This window comes from Calidris pugnax, unplaced genomic scaffold (genome assembly GCF_001431845.1).
Source record: "Calidris pugnax isolate Ruff unplaced genomic scaffold, ASM143184v1 scaffold163, whole genome shotgun sequence".
In the NCBI taxonomy this organism is placed as follows: Eukaryota; Metazoa; Chordata; class Aves; order Charadriiformes; family Scolopacidae; genus Calidris; species Calidris pugnax.
The window spans coordinates 477,270-494,092 of NW_015090899.1; the positions used below are offsets into that span (position 1 = coordinate 477,270).

General features: G+C 42.3%; 1 protein-coding gene across 1 annotated transcript in view; it reads right to left on the reverse strand.

The window, feature by feature from the left end:
* Positions 1-2,077: 2,077 nt before the first annotated feature.
* Positions 2,078-16,823, reverse strand: part of LOC106891813 (dystonin-like) — an 89,875-nt gene continuing 75,129 nt past the window's right edge. Inside the window, exons 37-42 of the mRNA XM_014948587.1 lie at positions 13,179-13,296; positions 10,723-10,791; positions 9,755-9,954; positions 9,073-9,183; positions 5,561-5,684; positions 2,078-3,331 (exon numbers count right to left, since the gene is read on the reverse strand). Of these exons, the coding sequence (XP_014804073.1) occupies positions 3,066-3,331; positions 5,561-5,684; positions 9,073-9,183; positions 9,755-9,954; positions 10,723-10,791; positions 13,179-13,296 (888 nt within the window). The 3' untranslated portion in view covers positions 2,078-3,065. The remainder of the gene's footprint in view (positions 3,332-5,560; positions 5,685-9,072; positions 9,184-9,754; positions 9,955-10,722; positions 10,792-13,178; positions 13,297-16,823) is intronic.

A 16,823-nucleotide genomic window follows, 5' to 3' on the forward strand; every position in this document is an offset into this window, starting at 1 on the left:
CAGGTACCAGCGTTATAAAATGCATTAATTGTTAAATTAAGATTCCATATAACCTTTGTGAAGAGATGTGCCACAGGCAAAGCCTGAATTACTGTCATTTATTATACTGGCACGTGAGTAAGAGGCTCACAAAATCCCTGAGCCAGGTGAGGATGAGGCCACAAGGCACCACCAGCTTTTCCAACGGCGCCTTTTTTTTTACTGACAGGTTTCACCTGCAGTTTTCCAAAATTTCTGTGGATGCTTTGCCATTTCGAAGGCGACAAAACAGAAATGCAGCAAGCCCAAAATGGCTGGAAAAATAAAGGAGCCTAGAACCGAGCCAGCTTTTCCAAGTGCTAAATACATACATTATTCACTAAACAATAGGGTTCTGACAGCCACAGGCTTTCCAAGCCTTCCTCCCTCCCCATCATCACCTCTGCTCCTTCACCGCCCAGGAGAACCCAAGAACATCCAGCTCTAGGAGCCCAGGCCACACGAAAAGGCTGACTCACAGTCATCCTGCGGGCTGGGTCCATCGAGGATCCATTCCTGTTGGTAGAAGGGGGAGAATAAAAGGGAGAAAATGCATCTTTGATAACGGTTACAGAAAAAATCACGCGACCAAACAAGGTAGGAGCTGGTTACAGGGCTGACCCTCCCTCTCTCATTTATGCTGGTACCAAAGAACAAATGCTTTTGAATTACAGGAGGATGGAAAATGAACACCCCTTCTTGCTTTACAAAAATGGTTCACTAAAACTCATCTGGCAGTCACTTACTGGCAGGCCCCACGATATGCCTTCTTCATCCAACTCTGCAGATTCATCCTTAGGTCAGGGAAGTGCAGAGGATCTGATGTTCATCATCCGAATTCTGTCAGTATGGTTGGGTTTTTTTTAATGCAGGGAACAGAATTCTGGAAAGTCCCTCAGTTTTGGGAGTTCTTAGTATCAATCTAAAGCAGTTAAATCATTTTTGGAAGAAGGTAATTAAGTAAGGTATAACATCTTGAGAAAGATTTGGGCTTTTTAAAACACAATTCCTAGTCCCATTTAATTTACCATTAAGGGGATTTCTGATACTGGGTGATTCTCTCAAGCCCATACATGAACCTCCCGACTTTGCCAGTCCCAGCCCCCCCTGTTTGGCAGCAGCCACAGAAACCCCCTTAGTGCTTGGGTTCTTTTAGCCAACGTGGGGCTTCTCAGAAGCCGGTCACAGCTCTAATATTTCAGTAAAGCTACAATGCAGCAACATGAAAACTGCATGAAGTTGCACAATTAATGAAGTATTATGCATAAATTTAAAGCTCAAGACCTCAATACACACACGAGGTGCTGCCAACGCTACCTCATGCACAATCTCTGTCCACCTGGGACACAAGGAACCGAGCTATGCACCTACTGCACGGCAGCAACTCTGATTTGCCATCCCCACCCCTTCTCCATCAGTCCCGTGGTTATAAAATGCACCAAGGGTGTTACACGGGGCATCACCTCCTCCTACAGCCAGGTTATCCGGGCAAGAGCCTAAATTCTGCCCTTTTCCTTCCTCCTGCTGACGAGCAGAGACGCTTCAGCGACCGTCTGTAAATGCAGACTACTTCTCTTTAACCCAGGGTGTTACGGGGTTCCAGAAAGCACTGAAGTCATCCTGCTGTATGTTAATGTTCTAGGAAAGAAATCACTGGACAAACAGCACCAGGAGAGGTGAAACATGGAAAGATGATACAGCACTGCAGCAGAGACTGATGTGTTAGCATTTGGGAAGCATGTGTGCCTATTCCCAAACCAGCTGTCCCACAAACACCCCCACTCTGTGCTGGAGGAAATCCTGACACAAAACTGGGTTTGGATTGATTGAATTATCTTTGGAGTATTATTTTGTTTTTCTGTTTCCCATCAACTGTGTTGAGTCGACTTGTGAGTCTGCAGGAAGCTCTTGTGACCAACTCACAAAACATCGTCTTGGCAACGCTGCAGGGAACGCAGATCCCACCATTTACTGCCTTTCATACATGGTATATAAATGTCCCCGTTTAATATGGAGAAAATAATTGTTGACACACAGTAATTACATATAATTTCATAAATTATATATGTGCAATTCAGTGTTTTATTAAACAAATACAGTAGCTAACCAAAATCGGATTGCTGATAACGGGAAATTACATTAAAGCCTATGTTACTATGGTAGTTATTGGTCATCTGAAATTGTATATATCCTAAAACATAACATAGAAAATTACCTTCCTGTGAAATAAGAAATACAATAGAAATAAAGTTAAGGAACATGTTTATTTCGGAGCTTTCTGCAAGCAAAATTGCTTTGATACAAAATGAGTTGGATGTTACAGTGCTACCGCCCACTCAAGCAAAAGAAAACCTCACATTTACATGAATGCACTTTATATTGATATTCTTACAGAATAGTAGTTGGGATATCCAGAATGTGTCTGGCCTCGTTGAAAGCAATGGCACAGAGATGCTGCAAGGTATGGGAGTTATCCTATTACTGGCGAGTGCTTAATTAACTCGGTGAGTTCTCAGAGAGATACTGTATAAATAAGGGTTCTGTGACTGTGGGTTCATATTCCCTAGTAGTTCTGCCATACACCCTTCAGTGTTTCTTTAGTTAGCTCAAAAAATGTGTAATTGTGTCTTTTGGCTTTTTAGTATTCTCTTTTTCTTTTTTAAAGAAAAATCATGAGGTATCCTTTACTGTTAGCTAATGTCATAGTGATAGGCCTATTTTATTCAGGTTGCAGAGACTCACTGTACATTCAGTACACTGTACATTCGGCAATTATTTTTAGTGTACTTTCTACACGTCACTGTGTACAACTGTTAGTTTACATTAAAACTCTTCCCCCTTCTCACAGGATAAACAGGATAAACAGAAACAAATCTGAACAGAAATTATACACATAAAATAAGAAGACAAATACACAAATAAGGCCATCTGCAGAATTAAAAATCCACCTCTTGCGATATTTCACAATAATTTCTATATAATATTTTACATCTTATGAACTTAAATACTTAACGCAAAAGGAAAAGACCTTTACGGAGCCAATCATATTATCTCTTCAAGGACTTGTCCAATTTGCTGGCTAGTGGCCTTCTTTGGGGAGTTGGAATTTTAGAAGGCTTGGCTGATCCTGGCCGAGAACCTGCTCGGGGTGTCGGTCTGCTTGTAGCAGGAACAGTCTCTGACATATCTGAGCACACAGACTGGATTTCTGAAATGTCAAAGTCAGATGCGTCGCTGCCTCGGCGGCTACTTGACCTGCTGCCAGCCTTGCTTCCTGCTCGGCTTCCAGGTCTGCTTGGAGTTCTTCTGGTTTCTACAAAGACAAAAAAAGATATCCATCGGCGTTAGAGGTAAGGATGGAAAAGGCGTGCAGGTCTTTACTAGGTCTTTGGCAACCCCAGAAAATTCCTCATTGCACAAACTAAACTTTAGACCCCTGGCAGGCAAGCTAGATGATCATAGATTCATAGAATCATTCAGGTTGGATCTGGCAGGCAAGCTAGATGATCATAGAATCATAGAATCATCTAGGTTGGAAGAGACCCTTGGGATCATTGAGTCCAACCATCTACCCTACTCTACAAAGTCATCCCCTACACCATGTCCCTCAGCACTGCATCCAAATGGCCCTTAAACACAGCCAGTGATGGTGACTCCACCCCCTCCCTGGGCAGCCTGTTCCAGTGTCTGACCACTCTTTCGGTGAAAAATTCCTTCCTAATGTTCAGTCTAAACCTCCCCTGTTGGAGCTTGAAGCCGTTCCCTCTCGTTCTGTCCTTAATTACCTGTGAGAAGAGACCAGCCCCAACCTCTCTACAATGTCCTTTCAAGTAGTTGTAGAGAGTGATGAGGTCTCCCCTCAACCTCCTCTTCCTCAAACTAAACAGCCCCAACTCCCTCAGCAGCTCCTCATACGATTTGTTCTCCAGCCCCCTCACCAGCTTTGTTGCCCTCCTCTGCACCCGCTCCAGCACCTCCAGATCTCTCTTGGATTGAGGCGGCCAAAACTCGAGGTGTGGCCTCACCAGTGCTGAGTACAGGGGCACAATCACCTCCCTGCTTCTGCTGGTCACACTATTTTTGATACAAGCCAGGATGCCATTGGCTTTCTTGCCCCCCTGGGCACACTGACAGCTCATATTCAGAACCCCCAGGTCTCTTTCCTCCAGGCAGCTCCAGCCACACTTCCCCCAGCCTGTAGCGCTGCAGGGGGTTGTTGTGGCCCAAGTGCAGGACCTTACACTTGCCCTTGTTGAAACTCATGCCATTGGCATTGGCCCAGTGATCCAATCAATGATCAAAGCTCATCTTGATATTAAACAAGAGCATAGAACAAGGCTGTATCTCCCACTACAGAGAAGGAAAGGTGAGATCAAATGCTGAGACACAGTTAGTCACCAGCACATCTCATTGCAAATGTATTACCCTGGCAACTCTTCTCGATTTGCCAGACCTGCACTGACCATTCACTGAACAGCCAGATCCTTTCTTTCCCCTGCCATTTTCTCAGCTATGACTTGAAAGAATTCAGGATCTGGCTCCTTCATGCATTCAGGACTTCCCAATATACATACCTGGGAGATGCAGACGAATATCCCAATTCTTAAATGTGTACCCTTCTTTTTAAAAAAAATCAAAACCATATGGTTGAAAGCTGCAAGTAAACATGGTCAGAGTATACATTCTCCTACACAAAGGGCTGAGTACATGAGCTCACAGCAGGCCTGCTAAAGTGAAAGCTTGCCCAGACAACCTGCCACAAAATAAAAACCACAACAAAGAATCTTAACAGAAAAACACTTATGTGTTTTTTTCATAATTTTCCATTTACTTATCGAATCTCTTTGATCTTGACAAATCCGGTTCCCTGTATGTGTGAAGAACACCAAGTTGAAACTGAAATCCCAGGTGGCTCATTTTTTAAATCACCTGTAACTTAAAAGACATCTAGTCTTTGAACAGGATTTTCCAGTACTGCTCAGTGTGCTCTGCAGAGCCTAAGATGTGAGGGAAAGCCAGTAGAGCTGTCTTCTGTTCTGCCCTCTCCCTTACACCGAGCTGCTCTGAGGGCCCTGGAAGAGCACAGCTTCACTGCTTTCTATTTTCATATACTGTTTTAAAAATCTCTATGGGATATTCTATTAATAAGGTCATCTCCAGCTGCTCCCTGCAGTTCTTCTTTCAAAAAAAATGGACAAGTCATGACTGAGTGACCCCTTTGCTCCATTCACAGTTGAACACACTGTGAAGAACTGAACCCTTTCTTTTGAAGTGCTTCTTCCCATGTTCCTTAGGCAGAGACGTTGGAGATACCATTGTCAAGAAGGTTGCAGTCATGGATTTGCACATCCAGAGCTGAACGTACCTGCTGTGCAACCGTATCAATGGAGGACCATTGTCCTGATGATGTGTGCCCTTGGCAACACTAATGTGGAGACAGGAGGACTTTCACCCCTTCTCATTCTTGTGACATCTCCCTCACACGCTAATGTGACCCGAAGTAGTCAGGTGGAAAATAAAAGCAAGGAGTCCAGACACTCACCTGCAAACTGAGCTCTAACTCTGGTAGCTGCTGTTGACAGGATGCCGCTGTCCTCTCCGGAGTGGAACCCCTTCCCTGATAGGTATCCTGGCATTCTGAGTTTACTTCCTTGAATTGGTGTTCCCTATGAAAAAGGAAAAAAGAGAGAGAGAGAGAGAAAGAGAGAGAGAGAGAGAGAGAGAAAGAGAGAGAGAGAGAGAGAGAGAAAGAGAGAGAGAGAGAGAGAGAGAAAGAGAGAGAGAGAGAGAGAGAGAAAGAGAGAGAGAGAGAGAGAGAGAAAGAGAGAGAGAGAGAGAGAGAGAAAGAGAGAGAGAGAGAGAGAGAGAAAGAGAGAGAGAGAGAGAGAGAGAAAGAGAGAGAGAGAGAGAGAGAGAAACAGAGAGAGAGAGAAAGAAACAGAGAGAGAGAGAGAAAGAGAGAAACAGAGAAAGAGAAAAAAGAGAAAAAGAAAGAGAGAGAAAGAGAAGAGAGAAGAAAGAGAGAGAAAGAGAAGAGAGAAAGAGAAGAGAGAAAGAGAAGAGAGAAAGAGAAGAGAGAAAGAGAAGAGAGAAGAAAGAGAGAAGAAAGAGAGATAAAGAGAGAAGAAAGAGGAAAAAAAGAAAAAAAAAAGAGAAAAAAAGGAGGAAAAAAAAGCGAAAAAAAAAAGATTAAAAAAAAGAGAAAAAAAAGTAAGTTTTTTCCCAGTTGTCACTACTGAAGAAAAGGTCTGGCTTTAGGTAGCACAGAGCTTAGAATACAGTCATCAGAACAACCTTCACAGCGAATCTGAAATACAGGTCTGAGTCACTATGGACAACTTTCATGATGTGAAGTTCTGACTGTTCCTTTAGCAGTTAGTGCTTGAAATAGTCCAAATGTACAACTACAACAACAACGGAACAACCACTTTAACAGTCTGCCTGACAGAAACATTTTAGCATTCTTTGTGTGTATTTCAATGCATATACAGAAAGAACAATGCTACCTGCTCAGAATTAGTTCAAGCACGTAAGATTAGTTGATGGTACATGACAAATAAACAGAGACAAGTAGTTGAGGTGGTGAATGTACTGGTTTCAATTCTGTAAGTATTTTGATGGTAAAACAAACCTACCAAATTTCAAAACACTTTGCTAGGGGGAAAAAAAAAAGAAAGAAAAAACAACAGACATAGGACTAATTTTAAAAGTTCTTGTTGTCAATATATTATCGGAAATTTCTCTACTCCATAGTCTTACCCTGCCTGCTTTCTCATTCCTAAAACAAAATAAGTCTTGATTTACAGTCTGCCCCGAATGGCAAGATTTCTTTCAAAGCCACAAGAATTAAATCCTCAAATCTCAAAATGCATGTAACATACTAGATAGGAGGTGTATGCAAATAAGAGGAAAACTACAGTATTCATATTCATTTACTCAACACAAAAATGCCACGTCAATATCCCAAAAGAAGAACAAACACTGCAGTGATGGATGTGGCACGTTGAGAGGCCTGGAACCCAGGATCCTGTGCTCTGTGCCTTTGATCCCCACGCAGTGGTGGGGTGGAATTAGGGATGGAAAACCAAAATCCAGGGGAGTGTGCTGGGAGCTGCCTAGAGCTAAGCACGGAGCAGAGACCTGCAGCCCCCAGCTGGGACCACCTCTGGCACATCTGAACCAAAGAGCGTTGAGATGTCACAGAGCAGACAATCTGCTGGCTCTGACGGGGATGGTCACACTGTGAAACTCTCTTCAAAGCCAAGTAGAAGTGCTTATCAACCAGCCAGCCACACCTTGGAAATCTCTGCTCTGCAGAGACTGCCTGGGGGGGGTAAGGAGAAGGGGAACACTCTTCCTTGCTCCCCCTGAAGTGGCTGCACTTTGGGCAAGGCATGGGGATAGAATCAGTGGTGCAAGAAGAAAAAGAGATCCAGATTGTTCTTCAGTTTAGCCCTAAACCCAAATGTTTAGACAAAATACACAACTGCTCACTTGGGCAGAAGATGCTGCAGAATGCCTCAGAGATTCACTGCAACCTACCCCACCCAATCATTCCATTTATAACCTTAAACCGTGGCTGCTTACGTGAAAGAAACTCACTGAAACTACTGGCAGTTGAAAAAGCAGGTGAGAAATACAGTGTCCCCCCTTGAAACCAATGCCAACTGCTTTCACCTCCTTGTAATTCCATGAAAACACCACCTTTCCGTGCCATACGAACCGTTCAAAGTACCATCAATTAATCTTAACGATTCAGTTACCAGCTAAGAGATGAAAGAAAATACAGGAATAGATGAGAAACTGCCAACTGACTCAACTCTGTGCTATGGTTAATGGCTCTAAGCAACGGCCCCGTGTGCTTGAAGTGCTGTGCCCACACCATACACATGCCTGCAGTGTGCACCATAACGCACAGGAGGAGGGAGAGGGAAGTTGGTTATGGACCTTTGAGCAAAGCCCTGCTGAGGTCACACAAACCCAGCACCCAGGGTGTCCTGGGACCAGCAACAGGCACCGAAGCGTGAAAAAGGCAGGTGAAAAGCAGGAACAGAGAGAGGTGATGGTGGCAGGAGCTACCCCTACAAGTGACAAGTCAGTTCACAGCCCCATCCAGCTGGAGTCTCTTCTGTAGGGACCTGAGAGGAGACACACTCTGGGCCCAAGCCCATTCACATTTGGGTCGTACGGCTTGATTGCCAGCAAAATCCTAATTACTGTACAAAATCCTAATTACTGTACTAGCAGTTTCTATGGAAGTCATGGGCTGGAAATAAAACCGAAGCTCGTTTCCTGTTAGGTCATCAAATAACTATCTGATTAGAGCAACCATTGGTCACTACCCCCCCGAAACAAAACTTTGGGTTGTTGGACAGATTTCTGGATCACAGTCAGCCTTTTGTGCTGTCTTCTTTGCTGTGATGGGGTATTTCTTTATTTAGTGGTTTTGCACCGGAGATCGTAATTTATTAATCTCCTTCATCAAAGGAGATTTATTAATCTCCAGTCCATTAATATTACAGTACATTATGAACTTAAAGTAAACAATTTTAGGAAAGATATATATATAAGAAATATATATTAAAATATATATAGAAATATGTATATTAAAAATATATATAGAAAAGAATTTTATATACTGCAAAGTATAAACTGCTTTATTAAAAAGAAAAAGTAATTTCCCACATTTACTCATCCAGTTCATCGCATGCTATTATGATTTATTAACCATTTGCACTTTAAACTTAAGTTCACTGAGGCTGAGTTTTCCTTAAAGTTGAAAACCGTAACAAACAGAACATCAGAAAAAAAAAGACTTGGGGAAAAAAAAAAAAAAAAGCTACAAGTTGAAAACCATAACAAACAGAATATAAAAAAAAAAAGACTTGGGAAAAAAAAAAAAAAAAGGAAAGAAATAATTTGACAAATAAACACAATGCATTAATATGCCAAGGATGCTGCAGCTCTGAAGCACTGTAACTCTAGTGGCTGTTAGTGAAGTGGCAGTTTTAGTGAAGGAAGGCCATTAGACTAGAATCTCTGTCCTTACTGTACCTCTGCAGATGACCCTTGATAGTCTGAGGATTCTGGTGGCTTAGAAGGAGTTGACGTTTTGCTGTTTGTCAACCATGGTTTACCATAGTTGCGTGTTAAATGATGGGGTGTCTGTATGAAACAATGGTAAATCAGAATATGAAGGACAGGAGATGGAAAACAATGTCACCAAGAAGGATATCCAGGCTTTCACAAGGAGATCAAATGTCATAGTAGAAATAAAAACTAAGCAGAAAGAGTTGATGACACATGTTCTGAAATGAAGCGATGGCAGAGCTTATTTTTTAAATGAAAAGGAGAGGTTCATTGCTCTTTCAGAGCAAATCCCAAATTGCCAGTTAGCTTAAATGTAAAGAAGTCTCCTATTCCCATGTTGCAAACAAACAGTAGGGGAAATACACTGAACAGACTCCTCAGATCCTCTCTAGACTATCAAATAAAATTGAGATACTTCTTCCCTAGGGAAGCTAGGGAAAGCACCAATACTGCTGGAGCAAAAAACCAAAACCAGGCTATACCCCATTTGTTAACCAGCGCAGTGTTGTACATTTGTGCTTACCTTTGGTGTACTTGTAGCAACTGCAGGGAAGCTAGGGAAAGCACCAATACTGCTGGAGCAAAAAACCAAAACCAGGCTATACCCCATTTGTTAACCAGCGCAGTGTTGTACATTTGTGCTTACCTTTGGTGTACTTGTAGCAACTGCTTGTGGGGCTGCTGCCTGGCCAGCTTGGCTTGACAGAGAAGTAGATCTGTTGGGAGAAGCCCCCCTTGAGGAGGGTCGTGACCTGCGGCCCCGTGGTCGGAAAGCTGCCATGCTCTGACTGGCACCATCTGCCAAAATGAACTTCTCCCGCAGCTCCACGTTCGTCCTCCCTTTAGCTGCAGCAAAGACAGGTGCTGATTTAGTCAAACAGGAAAATTGTCACCAGGCTGTTTATTGTCATTTTTGCCATGCCAACTCCAACATATTTTAACAATAAATAAAATGCATTACATCATAATGCATTTATTTTTGGACACAGAAGAGTTATGTGCAGAACTCGTTTATTCTAATACTTGATGCCAGCAGGAATGAACCACTGTCAAAGGAAGTCAGCGTGATAATGGGATGCTCAACGTGCTAAATCATTGTTAATCAATCAACTATTAATACATAGACACAACCTGACGAGCAGTTTTGCTAACTCTACGGCTATTCATAATAAATAATACTTGCTTGGATGTTCCAGAAGAAATTGCTAAGTAGAAATTACAGGAAAGCAGCAAATATATTTATTCAAAACGCTGAAGTGATGTAGTTTGGCAACATGCAATGATGAACAGAAAATCCAAACTGTGATGAGGTAATGGGTGGCTAAGCACTCACACACACACATACAAACACACGTATGAGAGAATGTTCTGCAGGAATAAATGCAAGACATGTTAGCATTTAACTGTGTCAGTGGGAGTGACAATTGGTTTTGAAACACTCTTAAGCGTGTCAAAAAAAATTAGCTTGCAAAGCACCAGCCCATGTAGGAACACGTTAAGCTAAATGGGATGGGTGTAGCATATTGTTAAAAGTATATATTGTAATAAAGTGGGGAGGAAATGAAGAGAGAGGAGAAGAGGAGGAGAAGGAGACAAAGAGAGGGGTTTGCCAACCTATAGTAGGCTGAGTGGTAATTGAAGAGTTTGATTCCGAACGTAACATTTTACTCCCGTGATGATGAACTAGAAAAAATGACACAGGACATGGGTCACATTAAAGAAAATCGTTAGCAGGAGAAGAAATTAAGTACAGCAGCTGCATATGCAAGGGACTCAGAGCACCAGGCCAAAAGACAGGACTCAGAGCAAAAGCTGTCTCTAAGTGCTCCGAGGGGAGTTCTCAAAGGTCTCCTAGGCAAAAAGGAAACAGTCCTTGGACAGACTCAGCTGCAGTCCCAAGTACACTTGTGTATTTATCTGCTGACATAAAGAAGCAATAGGAGCTAAAATTATTTTGTATCACTAGGTCCATTACTTTTAAAGCTGTTTATGACAACAGTTCTTGACAGATGACTCGTCTGAATACATGAGAAGCCCTCAGTGGAAATGCAGATTAGCTTAAGGGAAAGTCTGAACCTGGACCACTACCACGAGTGACTACTCTGCATCAGTGGCTCCAACAGGAGCAGGATTGGGTACCAATGCACAACGTCCAGTGTCTGGGTGATTACACAGAGCTTGTGCTGACTTACTCATCTGCTCATGTATTTCCCATGACAAAGGGATAAGGCACTACAGAAAATACTAGAGAGATATATAGGATCCAAGGTTTATTAAAGAAGAAGGGATAAAGTTCCAAAGGACTCTTAATCTGAGGACAGTAATAAGGAATTCTAATAAATTAATTAGATGGTTATTAAGTATTGTATCTCTCAGGGTCAACCCAAGTAGGAATTGCAACAGTCTACCTGTCAACAGGCCTGAGAAAAACGTTGGGGATACATCAAAACTAACCAAGTTAAGACTTCAATGAAGTCAGATATTTTGAGGCACATTTCCTTTTCAACTACTGTGCGCTTTTGAGGAGCAGGAATAGAAAGCTATGAAGTAAGGATGGCTCTGCAGGCACAAATGACTTTCCTATAGCAGCAGGTGCAGAACCAGGTGCTAAATCTCAGTTAGACCCGTGGTCCAACGCCAATAAACGTACCATTACTGCTACATTCCTTCAGTAAACAATATATGCAATATGTTGGTAAGCAAAAGGACTATTTTTAACACTGCTGAAAAACTCAGAGGTGTCCTCACAAGTTTATGACAGCTCTGTTATGATACTATGGTAAGAAGTTTTACCTTTTAAGCTTGTTGGCAAAGGTTTCTAGGCCTTAGTGGCACGCTGTCGGCCCTCACCAGGTTTTGTGGTAACTCCTTTTTGGATTTAACATCATGACAATTGCTACGAATACAAGCTCTTCACCCTCTCGAGGTCTGTGCCAAACTGTTTGGAAATCTTGGTCCCAAAGTAGAAGCTGGGTGAGCCAGCTGACACTGGGCTAAGGTCTACAGGACACTTGATGTCTCTGCTTTCACTGCCTCACTGGCCTCTCCTAAACTCCCCTGTGCTGTTCCTGTGCTATTCCAATATTGATTATGATTCTACAGAACTCCTGGGAGGTAAAAAACACAGTACACTTAATGCTGCTGGTTAATAGGACAGAATTACCGAGTTACAGACCGTCAGCTCACTCTGAATACAGTCATTATTATACTTTCTGCAACTTCACTACTCTGGCTATTATTTGGCTTGTATCTCTCCAGCTCCTTTCACAAATGGCTTCTTTACTATCTCCAACTGTTCCTCCAAGAACGATGCCAGACAGAGCACACTCTCCCACTACAGAAGTAGGCTTTCTGACCAACCAAGATGTCATTCTGTTGCTGTGTACTGATAAAACCATGCACTTGATCCAAAGCCCTGGAGGGCACGGTGACAGAGCGCTCCCTGCTTCCCCAAAGCACGAAGTCCTCCTGACCAGAGCTTTGTACAGGGCTCAGGGCTCCACAAAGTGGTTCTGGGGAGGATGCCAAGGAAAAGACAGGGCTCCACAGACAGAGCCTGAAAGCCTGGGCGCAGCCACTGGCCAGAGAAGGGTTTTTTTTTTGGTGTTGTCATTGTTACTCTTCGATTCAATTGCCTTATTTTGATTTATTGCCTTAAAACTTCTCTCTTGCCGAGGTGGTTTTATTGGACATTTCTGTGTGCTATTTCTGCCAAGTCATACAAGCAGCTTACACGCCATAAACTCTATCTGGGCTAAGTTCAATTCTTAATTACACCGCTCTAATGCCAGAGAAACTGCCCAGAAGACACCACAGTTATTCTACATATCAGTGCTAACGAAGAGGACCTTTACCATGGGATTTAAAGTTTACAAAAACGGATCATTATGTGACATTTAGTGAGATGATGTTTACAGAACTGGCATTTTATACAATTCAATCTCCTTCTTGAGACAAATGTTAACTATGGTAACTATATGGTTACCATATGGTAACCAACAAATACCAACAAATGGTAACTATATGCAAACAGTTATCTGCGTGCCCATTTTACCAGTGGTGTTACATACCCCTGCAAGGATCATTTTTCACCAAGAACTCATCAAGTGCCATCCAGCCACCTCCAACACGAACCATGACCGTACTTCTTAGGATCCGAACAAGACGCAGCTGCTGAGAGTCACCAAACTGCAAGAAAAACCAAACAACAGTCTCAGGGTCTCAGTCGTTCAGACGCAGTTCAACGCTGATAGGTTAAAAACCAGACACTTTTAAAAGTTTATTTTAATATTTAATTATTAGTAAATGCTAAAAAAATCATATTTATTTATGCAGATTATTAAAGCTGTTAAGATTTCAAATAAGATGCCGTTGCATTAATCCAAAGGAGATGGCAGGACGGTGAGAAAGAATCTCAGGTTTAATTTTATGCTTGATTCTGAAATGTCTGAGCTCATAAAGGCAGCAAAATTAGTAACACGTAATTTAATTGGTTACGATGTGCACTTGTGCAAATTAATGAAGACCTATTCGCATTCTTTCGCCACCAACATCTTCTGCAATAGTCTAGATTGTAATGATGTCAGCTGAAAAGAAGGCAGCATCGCTTTCAACGATCAGTTTGTGGGCTGGAGAATCAACTGTGCAACGCTCATTGCACAGCTCTACTGATTGATTAATTGATTGATTGATTCATTCCCAGGGATATTTTCAGGTGTAGCAGTGACACTGCTCACCTACAGCGAGGCACGAGGGGAACATTAAAGAAACAATGAGCAATAGATAGCTATAATCATAGAATTGCCCAGGCCGGAAGGGACCTCCAAAGGCCATCTAGTCCGACCTCCCCGCAGTCAGCAGGGACACCCCCAACTAGACCAGGTTGCCCAGGGCCTCGTCGAGCCTCACCTTGAATATCTCCAGGGATGGGGCCTCAACCACCTCCCTGGGCAACCTGTTCCAGTGCTCCACCACCCTCACAGTGAAGAACCCTCTCCTAATCTCCAATCTAAATCTGTTCCCCTCCAGCTTGAAGCCATTTCCCCTCGTCCTGTCACTGCAGGCCTTTCTAAACAGGTTCTCCCCAGCCTTCCTGTAGCCCCTTCAGGTACTGGAAGGCTGCTATTAGGTCTCCCCGGAGCCTCCTCTTCTCCAGGCTGAACAACCCCAGCTCCCTCAGCCTGTCCTCGTAGCAGAGGTGCTCCATCCCCATGATCATCCTCGTGGCCCTCCTCTGGACCCTCTCCATCAGGTCCATGTCCTTCTTATGTTGAGGGCTCCAGACCCGCACACAATACTCCAGGTGAGGTCTCACCAGAGCAAAGTGGAAGAATTACCTCTCTGGACCTGCTTACTTTCCTTTGCTATAAACTGTCACTCCTCTCTACACATCAAGGTTCTTCACAATTCAGATATGCACAAAAACCTGTTTCAAACGAATTCTTGTAGCAGCCCACTCCTCCTTTGGGCTGATGGAGGCCTAACGTATGTTTTGCTCTTGAAACCTGTGTAACAAAATCTGTATGCAGTATCTCCGTTCAAACCCGGACCAAAGAAAACACGACCCAGATGTCGACCCCACGATCTTATGAAAATTAACCAGAAGAATTCAGTGCTTTTTAGCCAATGTCACTAAATATAAATATTTAGATAGTGGATCATCAGGCCAAGTGTAGCGCTTTCGCAGAGCGCTCCCTGAAACCAACGGGAGTCAAATACAGCTCTTTGGGACAATCTTTGCCCCTTGGAGAAGGCTGGCCATAATTCAACTGTACCTACTTGCTCCAGTGAGGGGACTGAAATGCTTTAAATGCAAACCACACAAACGTGCTCCCTACTTGTTAAATGACTTTAGTGCCTTGGTACTACTTAAGCCAAGAAGAGAGAATAAGTTTAAAGGAATATTACTTTTAGGAACCAAACAAAAGCAAACCTTGCTGCTTAATTCAATAATAATTTTTTTTGTTATAAGTAAGAACATTCACATGAGCATTGTTTTTAAGGGCTTTTTAATAATGCATTCAATATGTGCTGAACAAAGAGCCATTTTACATATGTAGATCAAAGTTAATAAAGGAAATGGCATCCAAATTGATGCTGTTTATTTTCATTGGCTTGTTTCTATAGAGAATTTTTTCTAGAGGTTCTAAAGATACTATCTTTTTTCTTTTTTTTGTTTTTTTCCCCATTCCAGCTTAATTCTTCAGTTAGACTCCATCAGGCAACTATACCAAGGGTCAGACACAGTATCCTTTGGAAACTGCCTACCTAGGCTGTGGTTAATTGAGGCTGTGTGGCTCCTGGAAAACAACACAGGTAGCCACCAAGGCATTTTAACTCAGTCCATTTCCTGCTTAAAATAGCCTGGATACCAACTTTCCTTTTAACAATATTTACCATTGTTTCAAATCACCAGATGTAAAAAATAATAATGTAAAAGATGTCTAGTTTAAGCTCCAAAAAGGCCTGTTCTTGACAATAGCCATATAACATCACTGTCACTAGAGAAGCCTCAGCCAACTTGCTGGAGGTGATTTTTACCAGGATGCTGTTCTGCACCAGTTGAGAGTTGGATGCTCTCAAAAAATGCTGCATTTTTCCCAGATCTGGAAGTACAGATGGCAGATAAGAGGATGAACATAATTTCAAATAGTCTTTTTGAAATAGAGGCTTGTTCTAGACATGTGGAAAACACTTTAAATTATTACTTAAATATATTGCTTGAGGCATGTGGTAAGATTATCCACTGCTCTTTGTGCATTCTTCTATACTTCAACAGGCTTTGCCAATAAATAAGAATCCATCTACACTTTTAACATCTCTAGATTTAAAATGGCTATTGCTGCTAACACCAGCATTTTCAACATGGATTATACATATTACTGCCTTTGTAAGAGCATGAATAAGATCCTACTGGTGCCTGGTTTGTGTAAAGTATTTCCATTCTCACCAGGCAAGCATGATTTGAAATTTAAGAAGCTGTCTATCTATCAGTGTGTACCACAGGAATAAGTGAGCAGTGGGTAGCATACCCTCCCTGTACGGGAGGTGTACGACTCACTGATGACTCAACTGACAAAAAAGTATTCTTAAACACAGCTCAAATACATTCTAGACCTGTCAGAGCTCTTCTGAAAACACTTTGGGAGAGGGAATAGTCTAAACTGGAACAGCAAGTTTAATTGGCCTATTTCCAAAATACGTATTTTATGATTCAGCACGTTAGCGTATAAAATCTCAACAATCAGCGAGGTTCTTAATCACTCTGCTTGACTGTACAGGAATTCTTTTTTTTCAGAAAATTTTTTGCCTAATTTGCTGTTTACTGTGATTAGCCTTTAATCTGACAGCCTAAAAAAAAGGCAACACAGAATGTTGAAGCGTTCCGCTACAAAACTGAAAACTGGTAAAATAACAGTAATTCTAAATTGCAGTTGAAATGCTCATGATTTTTTACAATGGGAATTGCTGCTGATCATTATTGGTTCCTTCAAAAGTAATCTCCTCAATGAGGAAAATGGCCAAAGAAAGCAGGTGAGGGACTGAAGAGGAGGGACCCTGAGACAATGAATGTTCCATAGCATGTAAAGAAATACTGCAGCTGAGCAGCAATGAATTAGCTGAGGATGAAAGGATGGCAAGAAGACTGACCATTGCAAGCTTAAATCACTATGCATTAGAAAGAAAGGGGGGAGGAAAAAAAGGGGGAAAAAAAA